At 53.1% G+C, this 18,290-nt stretch overlaps 1 protein-coding gene across 2 annotated transcripts; it reads right to left on the reverse strand.

The window, feature by feature from the left end:
- Positions 1 to 4,663: 4,663 nt before the first annotated feature.
- RRP1 (ribosomal RNA processing 1) lies at positions 4,664 to 18,283 on the reverse strand. Of its 2 annotated transcripts, XM_008589463.1 has the most exons (13): positions 18,265 to 18,283; positions 17,153 to 17,235; positions 16,176 to 16,233; positions 15,299 to 15,384; positions 13,144 to 13,205; positions 10,590 to 10,719; positions 10,436 to 10,500; positions 9,994 to 10,196; positions 8,641 to 8,720; positions 7,832 to 7,929; positions 7,513 to 7,532; positions 6,397 to 6,507; positions 4,664 to 5,272 (listed from the first exon to the last, which is right to left on the reverse strand). In XM_008589463.1, exons 2-13 carry the CDS (start codon positions 17,180 to 17,182, stop codon positions 5,010 to 5,012), a joined length of 1,206 nt encoding a protein of 401 aa, XP_008587685.1. In that variant the 5' UTR covers positions 17,183 to 17,235; positions 18,265 to 18,283; the 3' UTR covers positions 4,664 to 5,009. The 2 variants fall into 2 exon arrangements, with proteins under 2 accessions (XP_008587685.1, XP_008587684.1); XM_008589462.1 differs by lacking the exons at positions 4,664 to 5,272; positions 6,397 to 6,507; positions 7,513 to 7,532; positions 7,832 to 7,929; positions 8,641 to 8,720 and having other exon boundaries at positions 9,091 to 10,196.
- Between the last annotated feature and the right edge of the window lie 7 nt (positions 18,284 to 18,290).

Consider the following 18,290-nt stretch of genomic DNA (forward strand, 5'->3'; position numbering starts at 1 on the left):
CTACACGGCACAGCAGGGTGAGGTGACCCAGGGTGCTGTGAGCCACAGGGAAGAGCTGTGGGCACATGTGTGGTCTCTGGGTGCCAGGACCAATGCACAGAGAGGCAGCAAGTTGCCCCCAAGATGGCCCCTTTACCCACGCCGCTCCAGATCTTTGGCTGCCCTCCCGAGCATCCCCTCTATGCAGTCTGTGGCAACTGCAAAGCCAGGAACACCCATCTTAAGTCACTTGAGACAGCCCATCTGTTCTGGACCCTTAGTCACTTAAGGAAACATGTCAGCCTTGTGACCAGTAACCCTGTTGCTTTGTGCTGCTTTGCCCCCCACGGATTTGTCACCCCACTTCCCCTGGGTAATGGAGACACAAAGGATTACTCAAAGCCCATCTCTTCTGAGCAGTGAGAAGCCCTGAAGCTGTTAACTTCCCTGGGACCCTCCAGTGAGAGGGATCCCTTCCCCAGGAAATTAATGCCAAATTGGGGTTCTCTTCCTGCATTTATTTCCTAGACCAGGAAGTTACAGGAAGAGACATAGGTGGGGTTATAGTTTAACAGTATAGGCTGGTAACTTTCAGTGAAACAAGCCAGATGACATCCCAGTAGACAATTAAGTGATCTTACAACAATTTCTCCTTATCTTTACATAATAATCAGTAACTAGTCTGTCCTTGAGCCAGCAACCTTGCTGTGCCACAAATCTTATCTTGCAAAAAAAAAAAAAAAGACTGGGGGAAATTTCCTGTCCTTGCAAGGTCAATATTTGAAACTGCAAGGCTTTGGAACACCAGGCCCTGTGAAGTACATTTGCTTTATAGTATATTCCACATAACCCACCACGACCTCAAGCGGGTTCCTCACTCAGGCTTTCTCCCCAAATCTGTGCAAGAGGAAGGGGGCCCTGAGCTTGGGGTTCCTTTTGGGGGTAATGAAAATGTTCTAAAATGGACTGTGGTGATGCCTGCACAGCCCTGTGAATATCTAATTAAATGGCATATGAACTGTATCTCATTAAAGTTTTTTTTTTTTTCCTTTTTGTCTTTTTTCGTGACCAGCAATGGGATCGCAACCCTCGGTGTCGTGCCCGCACTGCGCTCAACCAGTGAGTGGACCGGTCTCTAAATGGGATCTGAACCCTCAGCGGGAGAGCCGCCACGCTCCCAAGCGCCGCACTCTACTGAGTGCGTCACCGGGCCGGCCCTAAAGTTGTTTTTTAAAAACAGGACTAGGGGGCCCTAGCAGACCCTCCTGCCCCCCACAGTGTCCCCATGGCATGTGCGCCCGGGGCAGAGCCCTGCTGCCTGTGCTGGTGGACTGACTCGGAGCTGCCGAGGGTCTCTAGTAGGGCTTCAGGCCAAGCTGCAGCATTGGTCACTAGGATCTCCATGACAGGCAAGTCTCCAGGCTGTCTCTCTTTGTGTGTATATGTTGCTTCTTGTGAGCTTCACATGGAGGGGCTGCCCCTTCCCAGTCCTGCCTCTGACTTGCTGGGGATCTTGCTCTCACTGCAAAGCCATGCCAACACAGCGGGGACAGGGCAGGAGAGAGGAAGACCATCCAGGGTACCTCCCGCACACCCAGGGGAGCCTCAGACAGAGCCAACAAGGGGGGAGCTGTGCCGTGGGGGTGGCGGCCACAGTGGCCCAGGCCAGGCGAGGAAGGCACCTATGCAGGCAAGGGCACAGCGCCCATGCAGGTCTGAGTCATACACGAGGTACACACTGGGGTATTGGAAGCCAGCTTCCTACTGCAAAGGGAGGAAACGAGAATGCAATTGGATGACGGCAGGCAGCCCCCCTCCACATGGGGGAAACACACAATGTGAGAGGGAGGGCGGACAGGTGGTAGATGAAAGACAGGGTGATGGTATATTTAAGTGACAGCTTGGCCAGGCCACAGTACCCAGTTTCTGGCCAAACACCCAGATGTTTCTGTGAAGGTATTTTTAGGTGAGATTAATATATAAATCTGTAGACTCTGGGTAAAGCAGATGACCCTCCATGGCGTGGGTGGGCCTCATCTGATCAGCTGAAGGTCTTAAGAGAAAAGATTGAGGTCCCCGAGGAAGAAGGAATTCTGCCCCAGACAGTCTCTTCCGTGGGTCTCTAGCCAGCGGTCTGTCCTGCAGATATCAGACTTGCCAGCCCCACAATCACATAAGCCAATTCCTTAAAATGAATAACTCTCCCACCCCCCACCCCCATATATATACACACACACACATCTGTTATGGACCGGGTTGTGTCCTCCAAAATTCATGTTGAAGCCCTAACCCCCAGTAGGACTGTATTTGGAGATGGGGCCTATAAGAAGGTCATTAAGGTTAAATAAGGTCATAAGGGTGAGGCCCAGATCCAACTGGACTGGTGTCCTTACAAGAGGAGACCCAAGAGAGCACAGAGAAAAGGCCATGAGGACATAGTGAGAAGGTGGCCATCTATGAGCAAAGGAGAGAAGCCCCAGGAGAAGCCAAGCTTGACAACACTGTGACCTCAGAATCGTGGCCTCCAGAATTGAGAAAATAGTTTTGTTTAATCTGCTCAGTTTGTGGTACTTTGTAATGACAACCTGAGCAGACTGATACACATCCTAGTTCTGCTTCTGTGGAGAACCCCAATTCGATGGATCAATGGACAGATGGAAGGATGGACGAATGATGACAGGTAGACCGGGCAGACAGGCAGACATAAATGTACATGTTTCTGTGGACATGCACACATATCTCCATCTCCCTAGCTCTGTCAACTAAGACTGCCTGAACAGCAATGGCCTGGCCACACTTGGTTTTTTTTTGGCTGCAGGCTGTTCCAGGGATCAAACCCTGGATCCTGGTGTTCATCAGCATCATTCTCTAGCCGACTGAGCTAACCAGCCAGTCTGAGATCTTGGTTTCTAAACACTACCCTCCACTCAAAGGAACCGTTGCTCTCTGGGGAAAGGACAAGTGACTCTGAGTGGGGTCCTGTAAGGACGCTGTGGGCCTGAGGGTCAGACAGCAGCCCATGGTTGCAATGTGGTGAAGAGTGTCTCTGTGGTAGGAAATGCATGCTAATGGGGCACCAGGTCACCACGTGCTCTCAAACGGTTTGTGGGGGAAGGCTTTTTGTATTTGCGAGTTTGGGATTTCGTGGGGGGTGCAAAAAACAACACAATCCTCATCACAGCCCTCTGCGTTATTCCCATTTTACAGGTGGGTAAATGAAGGCTCAGGGCAGTTGTTTCCTGCCCGAGGTCACACACTGAGGGAGTGGCTGAGCCAAGTCTCCTGAGAAGAGCCACCTCCTGGGACTGACTGCCTGGCCTGAGGGGAAGGAGGCAGCAGGCAGGGCAGTGTGGCAAGGCCAGGGAGGGCCCCCCTCGGCGCAAGCCGCCCTGGCGCAGGGGCTCCGCGGCTCCCCGCAGCTCTGAGCAGAGGGCATCGCTGGGTCCTCACGACCCACTCCCACTGCAGAGCGCCTACAGGGAGGTGGCCACATCCCAGGCTTGCGGGTGAAGCAACAGCAGCAAGCGCTCCCCTGAAGCTGCCCACGTGCAGGACCGCAGCCGGACAGGGGCCCGCCCTGGGCCAGAACATAAGATGGAGCAGCCACTGTGGAGAACAGTCTGGCAGTTCTTCAGACAATTAAACAGTTACCACAAGACCCACAATTCCGCTCTGAGGCATCTAACCAAAGAGAAATGAAAACGTACAACCACACAAAACTTGTACATCTATAGCAGCAAAATTCCTTAACAGCTAAAAGGTGGACACCACCCTCATGTCCACCAGTGGACACATGGACAGATGAAATGTGGTCTACCCACACAATGGATTATTCAACCATAAAAATAACGAAGTTCTGACATATGCCCTCAGAACAGGCAGGTCCACAGAAACAGAAAGCAAATTAGTGATTGCCAGGATGGGGTCCAGGGTGAGGGTTTGAGGGGGGTGACAGCTAAAAGATACCAGGTTTCTTTTGGGGTGAAGAAGTTCTGAAATTGACGGTGGTTACAGCTGCACGACTCTGTGAATATACTAAAAACTCTGAGACTATACACTTTAAACGGGTGAATTGTATCCCATGAGCCTGCTTATACAGGGAAATAAAAATGATGCCAACTTTTAACACAAGCCCCTGGGAGTTCATGGGAGGCCAGGTCACACTTCCTCACTCCACACTGACAGGAGCCTGCACCTCTCTGCCTCCATAGTGGGAACCTGCTGCCTCCCTCATGGGATCCCAAGGGTGCTGCTAGCTCGGACCTCCCAGGTGAGTGCAGGGTTGGGTGGATTACACGAGCTGAGAGGGGAGGTGTGCCAGGCACACAGAGCAGCAGCTGCCCACCCAGATGTCGGATCTGATCCTGCCTCCACGCCACTGAGGATGAGAGGCAGCCACAGCCAGACCTGTCTAACCCAGATGCACACGCCATAAGCAACAGGCAGCTTTGCACAAAGTATAAACTTGCAGTAACACCCAAGACAGAAGCGTACGAAGTGGAAACTAAAGGGGTCCATCACACAGCCCAATAACACCCTGGTGGCTCTTCTTTGAGAATTCTCTTTCATGTGTGAACAGATTTTTCCCCCACAAAACAGACATAAAACACCAACACTGCAGTAGAGCGTGCACTGTCACTTCACATTCAGGAAATGTGCCTGATACACATGTCAGACGCAACACTTCTTTTGGAAGGACTCACAGAATTTTATTTGATGGATGCCCCATGGCATAGGTGACTGTCCTTGGGGCAGGTAGAGTTCTAAGTCTCCTAAGGTGGATTTTCTGACCCAAGGTCATCACAGCTGCAGGTGGTAGCTGTGGGGAAGGAGTGTTCTCTAGGACGCTGGCACTAAGGGAAAGTCCACCCTCTCTGTCCCTCAGCTCTTTCCTGACGCAGTGGGTTAAGGAGCCGTCAACGTTCAGTCTAGTGGGGGCACGCCCGATGATCCTGTCCCTTGTTTGACTCGGTGCAGACAAGGAGCAGCCAGCAGCAGCCCTTGCTCCTTGCCTGGCCCGACTGGCCGCGTCACTTCCTGCCCTCCAGGGACCACTTCTTCTTCTCTGACTCCTGGACATCGGCCACCTTTGCCCTGGCACCAGCTGGCTGCCGAGGCTTCCTCCTCCTCTTGCGAGCTGCTCTCTGGCCGCAGCCCCTGGGCTGCCCTTGGGGTGGGACACCCTCCACTCTGCCCAGCTGCACTGCGGGGACTGCCCCTGCACCCCTCCTCCGGCTCCTCTTCCTTTTGGTTTCTGAGCTTGGGTCAGGACTTGCATCCTCGTCAATCTTCCCTGGCAAGAGAACAAGTCGGCTTGAACTAAATGTCACGAACATACATGCCAATCCAGTCACCTCAATTCTGTAACCAAAAGTGCCAGCACTGGGGGTTCAGCCAATCAGGGGACCCAAATCCAGTGTGGACGTCAAGCTCCAGGACCACCTATGCTGGCTCATGACACCAGGGAAGGCTGACCAGGGAATTTGGGCCTTCAGCAAGACCAGCATGGTACACACCTGGAGCATTGTGGGGTGAGGAGCAAAGGCAGGAAAGAGGAAGCAAGCAGTACCAGGCTGGCTGAGGGTAGGGAGGTTGAAGGAGGTGACCCTGGCCAGAGGGCCAGCAGGCCTAACTCTACTTCCTGTGCAAGAGAGCCACGAAGACAGCGTTCATGTGGGTGCACGTGCCAGGCTGAGGTGGTCTGGCGCCTGCTTCCAGGGCCAGGTGGGAAATGATGTGCTCAAGCCTCCACGGCATGGGTGGCCTGGGCTGGAGGAAAGGGGTGGATCTGGCGGCCCTGCGAAGGGTGGATCCTCGGGAACGGGGGCTGGTTTAGCACAGGTGGGGTGGAAGGTGTCTCAGCTTGGGGCAGATCCACTGTCTCCCTCTTCTGCACCCGGTTCCAGCCCCAGCGCCCCAGCACCCTGCCTGGCACCATGTACACAGCCCAGCTCCACTGCAGGCAGCAGGCCCAGGGCAGCCCTCAGCAAGGGTGTCACGTGCCAACCACACTCGTGTGGCCACCGAGGCTGAGCAGAAGGACAGCCCCTGAAATCAAGGAGGAGTAGCAGGACTGGGAACTCTGGAGGATGTGGAAGAGGAGTGGACGGGATGCAAACCAAAGATGAAGGTCAGGAGAGGCCGCCCAGAGGACAGTGCGCAGACAGCAGGTGCCTTGCGTAAGGAAAGAGGGGAGGCGGGAGTGATCGACAGGCCGGAAGTCCTGAGGCTGTGACCATGCAGGGAATCTCCAGGACATGTGGACAGGGCATCTCCAGGATACCTGGATGGTGGTCACTTGGGACGGGGAACTTGCAGGAAAGCCTTGAGGAGAGACCTCCCAGGTGACTTTGAGCAAGGGAGACAGATGAGCAAGGGAAGAAAGCCCCTGACAGTGAATAAATCCTGCAGCCCTACCTTTCTTCTGCAACCGCGACTTAGACAAACGCTTCTTCATCCTCCTCTCCGGCCGCCCTCCATGCAGACTCCCGTAGGCTTCTTCAGGAATGTCATCCTCAGGGAAGATGCCTGAGAACCAAGGCAGAGTCAGGAGGCCCCAGCAGGCACCACCTCTACGCACTCTGTGCAAGAAAGAGGCCCAACAGGCCTAGCTAGAACACTAGCACCCAGCAGCAACTTGTTCATACCACCACAGCTGGAGCAACCACCTGAAGCCCAGCATACCTGCAAAAGCAGACTCTTGGAGCACCTACAATACATCAAGGTCTATTCCTTCCTTTTTTTTTAGGCATTGGCTGGAACAGGGATCAAACCCTGCACCTCAGTGTCATCAGCACGCCCATCAAGGTCTAGTTCTTAAAAATGCTTATGCTGGGAAGGGTCAAGAGAGAACTTTCTAGACAATGGTAATATTTTGTATCTCACCAGAGACTTGGATTACACAAGGCTATGCACTGGCCAAACACACCAGATACACACAATATTCATGTACCTCGCTGCACGCAAATTTTACCTCAAACATACTACTTTAGTTAGGACAGGCATGCTGAAGAACTGGGGGTGCGGCCTGATGCATGGACAGAGGCAGACACATGATGGAATGAGGACAGTAAAACATTAATGCTGGAGTTGAGGTGGTGGACGTGCAGGTATCCACTATAAGATGCTTTCAGCTGTGCCACAGGTTTGAAATTCTTCATAATGAAATGGTGGGGAAATGCTTACACCCCATTATAAATCTCCTAGGAAAGCATCTTCCAGATAACCCACACCAGTCCCACCAGCCACGTGCTGCACAGTGGGGATGCTCACTGCAAAGCAGACCGGCCACAGCAGCACACGTCCCAAACACCACAGGGGCTCTGACGGACGCTCGAGTCTGAGACCCACTCAGCATAAACTGCAACAGCGAGCTGGAGAATCCCTCAGCCCTGCCTCCCCCTCCCACATAAATGCCACCAGCCTCTGCAGAGACTTCGCTGTGCTGTGAGGGAACTGATCCACTCCACCCCCATGACAGTGGAAGCCCTCCTAAGCTGGGTGGCTGCTCTCGGTGCCCAGCCCAATCCTTACCTTCTGCCAGGTTCTGCAACCTGAAAGAATAAGACAGACACTGTCAGTTACCACGGCTGTGGTTTCTGCAGGAGGAAGGATGCTGCATCCACAGGGGCCTTCAGAACCTAGTAAGGGGCTACCCTGGAGGCTCAGAGGGACCCTGGGACACATGGCCGTTGGTGAAATCTGCCTCCCTTGGGGAGCTCAAAAGACCTCTTGCCTGGCTGAGGCCGCTGGCAAGGTGCTGAGGCAAGGAGCAGGTGCTGGGGTGCATGAGGAAAGCGCCACCCCACGGGAAGTGGGAAGGATGGTGCCAGCCACCTTCAGAGACACTCACTTGCGGATCACCTTGTAGAGACGCTTCCGGTTCTGAGAAGGGGTGTTCTGCCGGCTAGCCATTTCAAACAGTCTGTTTCCAACTGCCTCATAGTCAAACTGTTTCAAAAAGAGACATGCTAAGGAGGTGTGAAGACTCAGGCACCTTCCATGTGCTCTGAGCATGTGAACCCTCTGGACTGAGAAAGCACCTGGGCCACCATGAGGATTCTCTACTCCAACCTTCCTCCACTCAGCAGTGCTGCCGCACAGAGACACAACAAGATCAACAAGATCATTTATGCATCCTGTTTGCCTGAAGTCGTAGATCCCATTTGCTGAGCTCTGACTCTGAGCTGAGATAACCTTCCTCCACTCAGCAGTGCTGCCGCACAGAGACACAACAAGATCAACAAGATCATTTACGCATCCTGTTTGCCTGAAGTCGTAGATCCCATTTGCTGAGCTCTGACTCTGAGCTGAGATCCAACCACCCAGCACAGCCACCTCATTTGTGCTCAGCACCCAGTGAGGAAGTTGGAGCAGATGTGGAAGGCTGCCCGCTTGTCCAGGGTGAAAGGACAGCCCTATGGCGGCACCAGGCCCAGAGAGCGTGGTTTGCCTCTGGGCCCTGCCCCAGCCTCGCTCAGTGACCCTGCACTCCTGCGGACAAGCAGGGTCTGGACACCTGTCCTTCCTCCAAAGCTGACCTTTGTGAAGGCCAGTCTCCACATTGACAGCTGCCACCCTCCCTCGTATGATGCCCTTCCCCTTCCAGAGCCTGAAGCAGAGCAGGAGGGCAGAAGACAGCCATAGGTCTGGGACACCCACCTGCAGCACAGGCCCTGCGCCATCCCCATCGTCGTCCGCCTGCGCCTCATCCCTCTCAGGTGCAGTCCTGCGGATAGAGCCTGGAGCAAAAGGGACCCCGTGAACTCAAAGGCCTGCACCAGGCGTATGCAAGGCCCAACACAAAGTCCTGGTCAGAGGATGGGCACAGGCTGGGAAAAGCACCAAGCTGCCTCATATGAGGGCAGCAGTGTCACTGCAGGCCTGGAAGTGAGGGGCCATGTCCCGGGAAGGTGGCGCCAACCCAGCCCCTAGAGAGTGACTGAGAGAAACACCTCAGGCAGAGAAGGTAGCAAGGAAGAGGGCAGCAGTGGCCAGCACAGGGTGGGCCCAGCCCAGGAAACAGCAGGAGACGGCACTTCAGGCTGGGTGCTCCGACATTGATGGCACTCTCTGTGAGGAAAGTTTCTGGATGGCAGGCAGCTGTGAGGGGAGGCATGCAGCAAGAATGCTGATGGTTACTGGGAGCGAGGGGACCAGGGAGGGACAGGGATGACACATACAGGATGGCCAGAGATAGCCCTGGGGTAGGGTGGCTTCTGACTGGTAAGAAAGCCCAGGGGCACACAGCAATGGCCCCAAGAGGAGGCGGAAGGGAGCCCTGGGATGGTCGCTGAGGTGCCCTCTACAGCAATAGGACACAATGCTCGGGAAACAGACCACCTGGCGGAGTCAGACACTGGCCTGCAGTACCAAGCCTGGAAGCCAGGAGGACCCCACCTGGACCCCACCGCTGCCAGAGCACCACAGCCCCATCCCAAAGCCCCTCAGTGGGACCCGTCTGCAGTAGCATGTTCCCCTCCTTCATCCACCCACACGCAATTGGAGCCCGGCCATGACCAATACAAGGGCAGCTCCCTGTCCTCGTGGGAGAGACAGGCCAGGAGTGACGAATGCAAACCAGCGAACTATGTAACATGAAGTGATAGGCAGCGTGGAGAGGCCCAGCATGTGCAGCAAGGTAGAGGCGGGGAGGCTGCACTGTAAGTAGGTAGTCAGGGCAGCCCCTGAGAGTGACAGGTAGACCGAGACCAGGAGGGCAGGGGCTTGTCCAAGGGGCCAACTGAGCCTGGGGTGGGGGGTGGCTAGCACAGAGGAGCCCAGGGAGTCCCAGCAGTGCCCTGAAAACACCAGAGGCCATGGAAGGTTTAGGGAGAGCAAATCCCATACAAGCTTTCCATTTCCAGAGGTCATACCGGCTGCTGTGCCGAGAAAAGACTGAGGGAGAGGGCAAAAAGAAGGGACCAGCCAGGAGGCGGCTAGGATGATCCCACAAGAGTCCAAACTGGCTCAGCCAGCACAGGCGCCCCAGACCCGATGTGTCATGAGCCTCACCTGCAGGCGGCTTCTTGGACCACTTGCTGGACGGTAGGCCTTGCCCACGCTCACCACTCCCTGACGAGTCATCATCACCCTCCGACACCTCCTCCTCCTCCTCTTGCGTGTCCACTTCATTCATGAGGTCTTCAATGGCAAACGGGGCCTGCTCCACAATCTTCTCAAAGATGCCTCGAGTGATGTTATGCAAAACCAGGGGACTGAGGGTGGAGCAGAGGCCAGACAGCTGCCTGTCAGCTGGACCCTCACAGAAGCAGCAGCGACTCCTCCTGCCCACGCCCCTCTCACGCAGCCACTTGCTGCTCTGGGACACGGATAACAACCACGCAGTGCAACCCCTCTTCCCTGGAGGGAGAAGCCCTCCCCCGAAGGCAGCAGTCACCCAGAATGACTCAGTGACAAAGAAGAGTCAGGTCTGACCAGGCCACCCACCACTTACTCCTTAGTCCGGGCAGCAATTCTGCAGAAGGGGTCGATAAACCTGAGGTTCTGTTCTGCCGTAAGCTGCAGGGGAAAGGAAACACGAGCTGCCTCAGTCCATCACTCATAAGCAGCCCTGACCAGCTCGGTCACCTGGCCTGACCCAGCCTCACCTCCTGGGCGCCCACTTTGCTCAGCTCCTCCAGGAAGATCTCAAGGAAGTGGCTCTTCACCCCATTGGGGGCCTGGCTGTTGGGGTGCAGGATCTCGGTCGTCAGCAGCTCCAGCAGCTGCTTGACCTGTCTGAGGAAAGAAGAGGTGAGTACGGCAGGCAGCCATGCCCAGCCACAAGCCCATGGCACGCACACTCCCTAAGTTATTAGGGCTGATGGAATATGAGTGCAGGCAGGTGCCACGGTCTGTGAATGTGCCAGCTTTCACATGCACACAGGTTGAGGACAGATGATCCCAGGTCTGTTCTGGAACAAGGAGTCTTGCAACTACAGGTTTATGTGGCCATCACCAGCACCAGAACACACGGCATGGGTTTGGATCTCAGATGCAACAGGTATAAACACTCTCACAGGCCTCCGCTCTGTCCTCAAGATTACAAGTGGAGGCAGACAGTCTCAGCTGAGATGCACTGCTACCACCACCTTGCCTGGCATGCCTCTCTGCTGTCCCTTCTGGGTACCACTCGGGAAGACATGGCAGGAGAGACAGGCCAAGAGAGGAAGGGGCTGAGGCCTGCAAGCCATTCGAGGGCTTCCCAGGTCCTGCTGCACCAAGCACTCGGCCATGACACATGAGTGTCAGAGGCCCTGGATCCTAGGACCAGAACGCCCAGAGACCAGTCAGTCTCCAGCAGTCTAAATGCATCAGAAAACCCTGGGGTGCTTGAGGACACAGATAGATCCCTATACCCTGAATCATAAGATGCTGTTGCATTCTCCAAGCTCCCCAGACAACTGTCATGACAGCAAGATCTGCTAATCACTGGTTACAGGAAGGAAAAGTGATGCTCTGCAGGTACAAGGAAAGGAGACAGGGGTGAGATCAGGGTCAAAACTCAGACAAAGAACCCCAGATGCAAGAGACCTACTCCCATGGCTAGTAATAACACAATCACACACTTAAAAAAAAAAAAAATCAGTAGGGGCTGGATGCTTAGCTCAGTTGGTTAGAGTGTGGTGCTGACAACAGCAAGATCAAGGGTTCAGATCCCGTACTGGCCAGTCACCTCCCTCCCTGAGAAAAACTAGTCACATCTGCAGGAGACTGAGAAAGGCTAGCAAGTACCTGAAACTATCAGCGTTAGTTGCCCAGGGCAACAGGGGAGGCTGCCAACATCCTTGAGATGGTCTCTGCATTAAATCACTACTTATAATGAGGATGAAATTACTTTTGTAATAATAGACAAAAAAAAGTTAACTAAAATAAAATTGTCCCTTTAACATTTTAATTTAGAGTAAGTCATGACATCCCTAAGGGGTAACCCATAATACTAAGTCCTAAAATGAGTAAGAGACTCCTGGCCTCAAAGTTCTCACTGGGAATTCAAGCATAAGAATCACTCAAAACCAGAGGCACTATTGCCCTAAATATAAAATCACCCATAGTAATGTAAACCTAGAGAAATTCAGGAACTACAGTCCAATTCCTGATTTTTTTTTTATAAGAGAAGAAAAAAAGTGGGTTAGGGGCAAAAATTTGTTAGCTTTGTATCCTTTTTTTTGGCAGCTGGCTGGCATGGGGATCTGAACCCTTGACCTTGGTATTATGAGGCTGTGCTGTAACCAACTGAGCTAATCAGCCAGCCCCTGTGAGCTTTGTAATGCTGAAGATAAAAAAGCCATATAGTAACTCGGGCCACAAGCTGAACTCTCTGGTCTAAGAGGAATTCTGACATCTGGGCACCACTTTTATTATTCATATACTTGAAATCAACTCCTTTAACATATACTTTTTAATTACACATCAATTCCAAATACATTTTTCTAAGCCCCTCCCCCACCACAAAAAAGCAAAACAACAAAAGACCACGCAGCAGCGGGACACCGACAGACATGTTCCAGCATCGTCAGTACAATAAAAAAGCCGTCTGCAAAAATGGTCCCCACGCCACTGTGTGAGCGCACACACACACACTAGATAGCTGTGACACTGCTCCATGTAACACTCCAAAACTAGTTATCTGTTGGAGTTAAAATTACTTTTCAATGTTATTCATAAAAGCTTTCTGAGTTCTTTACACTGAGCACGTATTACCCTCATCACTGGAAAAAACTTATAAAGAAATTTAAAATGTCTTAAATTTTCAAAACTTTACAATGACCCCAAACCCCGCTTTGTGTTGTGGAACTCAGACTGCCCCCTGAAGTTTGGATGATTTAGTATTTTTGGAACCGGGACCTATTACTGTTGATAACAGAGCTGAATGTGCCGTGTTTTATAAAAAAGCTTCTCAGCTAGACACCCTTTATCACAAGGACTCAATTCTGACTCACAACGAGAACATGAAAACAAACGCCATCACGTCCAGGAACACATGACAAATCTTAATTTTTTAAAATGCTCTCACTTTAAGTACGATTAAGGCTAACATCTTTTTATGACAAGGAATTAAGAGACATATGTGCCTCCAACCCCCTGGGAAACAAGTCTGAGGGCATACAGCACTCTGAGCCCCCACCTCGCCTGGGAGAGGCCTTCACTGCGGGTACTAACCTTTCTTCCCAGCCCTGCATTCTCACGGCCTTCAAGGACTCGTTCAGCACCATCCGCATGAGCTTTGGCACAAAAGGAGACTCATGTTAGTGAAAGCACAGCCCAGACTTCGCCAACCCCACCCCCCTCCCATACACTGGAGCCTTTTGAAGCCATAGCCTTGGTCACCTCTGCCTGCCCCAAAATACACACAGACCCTTAAGAGCTGCTGACTGGCTGATGCTGGGGGACACGCCACCACGCCCACAGGGCCCTGGGCAGGAGAGCAGAGGCCTCCCCGTGGCTGAGACGCCCCACTGCCCACAAGCAACAGGAAGTCAGGCACACAATAGGTAAGTCCCATCAGCAGCTGTGGTCATAAACTACAACTGGAGCACAGTGGTCCCTGTGTCAGAAGTGAGAACAGAGAGAAGTACAGCTCCTCCAGGGGAAGCAGAGCCCTAGGCAAACTAGGCCAGAAACTCGGCATGTCTTTTCAGACCTCACCCAGCGACTTCTGTCCTCAACAGAGAGAACACAGCTCACTTTCTCCCTCATCTTCTGGGCGGAAAGACCCTCCCACTACACCTCACAACACAAATAAAGCTCAACACCTGCCTCACAGTCCCGCATCCTCCTACAGGGCTCAGAGAATCATCTGTCCAGTTTCCTGCTTCAGGACATGAACACACTCAGGGACCCAAGCCACGGGAAAAGCTTGACAGAGAGCTCATAGACTAAGAGCCTCACTTACAGAGCATACCCCAGCAGCCAGGACACTGTCCTTGAGGACACTGGAGGCCTGTCCCACACGGCTACCAGCAGCATGCCCAAAGGGTCAGCCTTTACGGCAGGGCTGTGCTGCTGCCCTTGGTCACATGAGGGGGATCGTGGGCCTTGAAAAGCCACCAAATTCATCACATAGAAGGACCCAGCAATTACATCCTGGCAAGACGACGGCAGGGCTGTGCTGCTGCCCTTGGTCACATGAGGGGGATCGTGGGCCTTGAAAAGCCACAAAATTCATCACATAGAAGGACCCAGCAATTACATCCTGGCAAGACGGCATGGTGACTTATAAACCTGTATTTTGTTACAGTGTAATGCCTGGCCCTTGGCCCGCTCCCACACCTACCCATATGCATTCAAGTCCTGCCTTCCTTCCTTCTCGGGCTGCATGCTTTGCTCACCAGCTGGCCCTCACTTCAAGAATACCTAACGTATACAGTTGTCCACATAATCCTGGCCCATATCTGAGCTGGACGCTGAGACCCAGGCAGGTCATGATCTATCCTCAGTGAGGCCCAGACATTGCCACATTCAGTGTCCCCACTAGACCACCAACCTCTAGACAGTGACAATGTCCCTTCATCTCAGGAATGCTCCAAAGTCACAGTGTCCACCACCTTCGTAACAAAACTGTGGTTCAACAGGAAGGACAGAAGGGAAGGAGGTAAGAGCAGCAACAGACTAAGTCTGTAAAATTCTGCTTCCCCCTCTATTCCTTAGGGCAAATCAGTAACCTAAATGGGAATGCTACACAGGAAAGGAGAAAGAAAGGGGAGTTCTACACAGCATAATTACAATCATCCTCTGCCCGCACAAATAATCCTGGCAGGCTAGACCCTCCAAGGCAGACACCTCAGGCGCGACCTTGCCTCCTCTGCTGTGCATGTGGGCCATGGCCGCTCTAGAAAGGTCGCAATGGCCTCACTACTGATCCGCACCAAGACGACACCTGGAACTCTTCTTCTCTGAACCGAAAGTTCACAACAGTGTTTTAAGGACTGAAGTCCCTCCCCACCGGCTAAGCCTCAAAGAAACGGGACAGGTATCACAGAACCCTAAGCAAGCACATCCCACACAAGGCTTCAGCCGCACGCCCAGCCACTGGACTCAGAGTCACACTGCCTCAGGGTCACCTCACCATGGAGGCCAGACACTGCCATGATGGCGCTGCTGGGAGACTGCCCCTGAGCCACAGCTGTCTCACCAAGTAGTACTTGTCCAGGCGCAGTCTGTCTATGCCCGGCCACTCACGGTTCATGGTCTGCCAGAATGTCTGAAGGAATACTGGACTCAGAGTCACACTGCCTCAGGGTCACCTCACCATGGAGGCCAGACACTGCCATGACGGCGCTGCTGGGAGACTGCCCCTGAGCCACAGCTGTCTCACCATGTAGTACTTGTCCAGGCGCAGTCTGTCTATGCCCGGCCACTCACGGTTCATGGTCTGCCAGAATGTCTGAAGGAACAGGTGCTCTGGGGAGGAAAAGTCTGACATTAACGCCAGAAAAGAACAGCTGAGGAACGCCAAGCCACTTCGGGCAGTGAGGTGAGGGTACAGGGCAACCTGCTCAGGAAGTCAGTCACATGCAGCCTCAGGGACCTCTCGGCTCAGCCTGCAGAGTTGAGCAGCAGTGCTGTCTCTGGCTCAAAAAAACAGGGCTATGAGGCTCCTCAGAAAGAAAAGAAAAGCATGGCTACAACCTGAACTAGAGTGCCATAACCTCGGAGAAACAGGCACAAAGAAGGGGGAGCAACGCCTTGGGCGAGAGAAGCAGCTGCGACCCACTGCCAGGGTGGTGCGGGGAGGTCTCCCGCACAAGCCCACACCCCACCCCCGAGCCAGGCATAGTTGGACAGGATGTGCACGTCAGGACTTTCAGAGGCTCCCCAAGTAATTCCATCTCAGTCAGGATAAAAAACAGAGAATCAGAAAAATAAACTTTAGGAACTGGACAATGAACAGGTGGAATTCGGTCAAATACCGTGGTAACTCTATACTGGCTCTTTGTTTTAATTTTAAAATGTAAGATACTAGCCTGTTGACTCTTGAACTGAATATATTTGGGGTAAATGAGTTAATGCCTGTGGAACACTTAGAACAGTGTTTCACACACACAAGCACTCAGCAGACACCAGGACTCTCCCCTGCTCTCAGGTATTGCCTGCTCTAGATCTCAGAACACAAACCTTCTGTGCCTGGTGACTTTGACTCTAGGCAATTCTGGTGTTTACAAATTGGCTTAACTATGGCAGCATATACTTACGTGTCTCTGTGGTCTGAAAAGCATGGATGAGCTGGGAAATAGTCCTTCCTAGTTCTTCCTGTGCAGGAAACAACAAAAACGCCCTCAGACCCTGAAGTGCTGTGCTCTTACAGTGACGAGACAAACATGCTCCACTGTCCACTCATGTACTCATCACAGAGAACCCACTTCCATGGGCCTCAGCCCAGGGAACTTGAGGTTTGCAAGTCTCATCCCTGCCACAAAAGGCCTCCTCACAGCTGGGACCAACAGAATGTCACCACAAAGCATGGCAGTCACTGTCCTCCTGACTGAGGCTGTGCCCTGAGCAACAGGGAGTGATGGTCAAAGCAGAGCATGGGAAGGAGCAGCAGGGGGCCTCAGGACACAAAGCCTCCTTACTGGCAGGAGGGGGGCCAACCAGATCCTACCAATAGCTCACTGCCTGCCTGCATCACTATGTCAAGTGTCCTCCAGTGCACTTGCTAAGAAAAAAGAGTCCAAAGCTTCCCTTTGAGACAGTAGTTGAGTAGGCATGGAATACAGCCTGTGTCCCATGTACTCTCACCACCCTGGTGAGAATCACCCTGGTGACTCTGAAGGAGAGTAAACAATTCACACTTTGTGAAACACTGATCTAAAAAGGCTAGCAGGAGAAATCCTTGTCTCAGGAGACTTTGAATCTGTCTCTTGGTTTCTACTATTTTAGCACTCGCTCCGCAACGTGGGACAAACATGAAACAAACAACCCATTGTTCACCCACGCCATGATTACACTGCCTACCACCAGTGTCACTATGGTGCTCAACTCAGCAAAGCACATCAATGTCCTCAGCAACTGTAAGACCTGCTCTCACCAGCCATACAGAACAAAGCACCGAAGCCATAAAACTTCTCCCAGCGTCTTCGGCCTTCTTAAAATGGGGTCAGCCACATGCCCATCTGTCCTCCCACCACTTCTGTCCACCCCAGCTTCTGCTGCCTTCCCATCCACTTACCTGCAGGAGCGGCTTGTCCTGCATCCACATACAATAAAACAGTCCTTTCCATACCTTCAGCAGCTCATCATGAGTGAAACCACCTGCATCAAAACAGGAACATTCAGATTAAACCAATAAACATTTTTGTGCCAGGAAGGAAGCCAGAGAAACACGGCTGCCTGAATTAGACCACAGTCCTATTTACTGTAAAAGCAATGGGGTAGCACAGTCCAGCCTTCCCCTCTCAACCAATCCTTCTAACTCAGGACCTGCTGCGTCTGTGGCTGCAGGGACTCCTCCAGGTAACTGCCACTTCATTCACTCAAACAAAATTGAGTACGTCAAATATTTCCTGAGCAGGATGGTGGCCACAAAGGTCAACTTGTTTGTGATAATTCACCCAGCGTTACACTGAAGGTTTGTGCACTTTTCTGTGTTATACCTCAAACATCAGAAGAAAAATCTAACTCAGTTGTTCAGGCTAGGAAGAGAGGTATATAAAACCACTCAGTTGGCCAATATTTCCGGAGGCTCTGAGTGTCCCGCCCCTGTTCCTGAAGTGTGGTTCGCAGACGTCAGTGTGGATCGGGATCAAGTGGAGGGCTTCCTAAAGCACAGATCGTGGCCCTAATTGAACAAGTCTGGGACCCTAGTATTCGCTTTACTAACAAATATGCAGGCGATGCTGAAGCTGCTGGGGTGGGGGGGGCGCACGCTTTGAGAGCCACTGGTACGAGAAACAGTTCACAGGAAGCATGCTCTCAGCCCTCACGGAGCGTAGCCTCGAGTGAAACTCGGACCACGATCCGCCATGACGGGCCAACACAGGGTGTCCACACAGCGGGCAGCAGGGGATACAGTCTGATGGGGGGTTTCCCAGAGGAAAGGAGGTCTGAGGCGGGAAAGCTAGAGGCTGGAAGGGCAGGGGGTGTCCAGAGGGCCCGCATGTCACCGCACAACGAGGGACAGACAGCTTCAGGAGCCGGGCGCGCGTGGGGACAGAACCGTCGGCCCCACCCGGTCGGCCACGTGGCGGCTCCACGCAGTCAGGAGCTCCCCCTAGGCCGCCGCCGCCCCCGGCCCTCCCTGTGCGGCCCGGCCCGGCCACCCCCGAGCCGCCCCGCGCCCACCTGCGGTACACTGGGTCCTGGCGACA

This window comes from Galeopterus variegatus, unplaced genomic scaffold (genome assembly GCF_000696425.1).
Source record: "Galeopterus variegatus unplaced genomic scaffold, G_variegatus-3.0.2 Scaffold5463, whole genome shotgun sequence".
Lineage (NCBI taxonomy): Eukaryota > Metazoa > Chordata > Mammalia > Dermoptera > Cynocephalidae > Galeopterus > Galeopterus variegatus.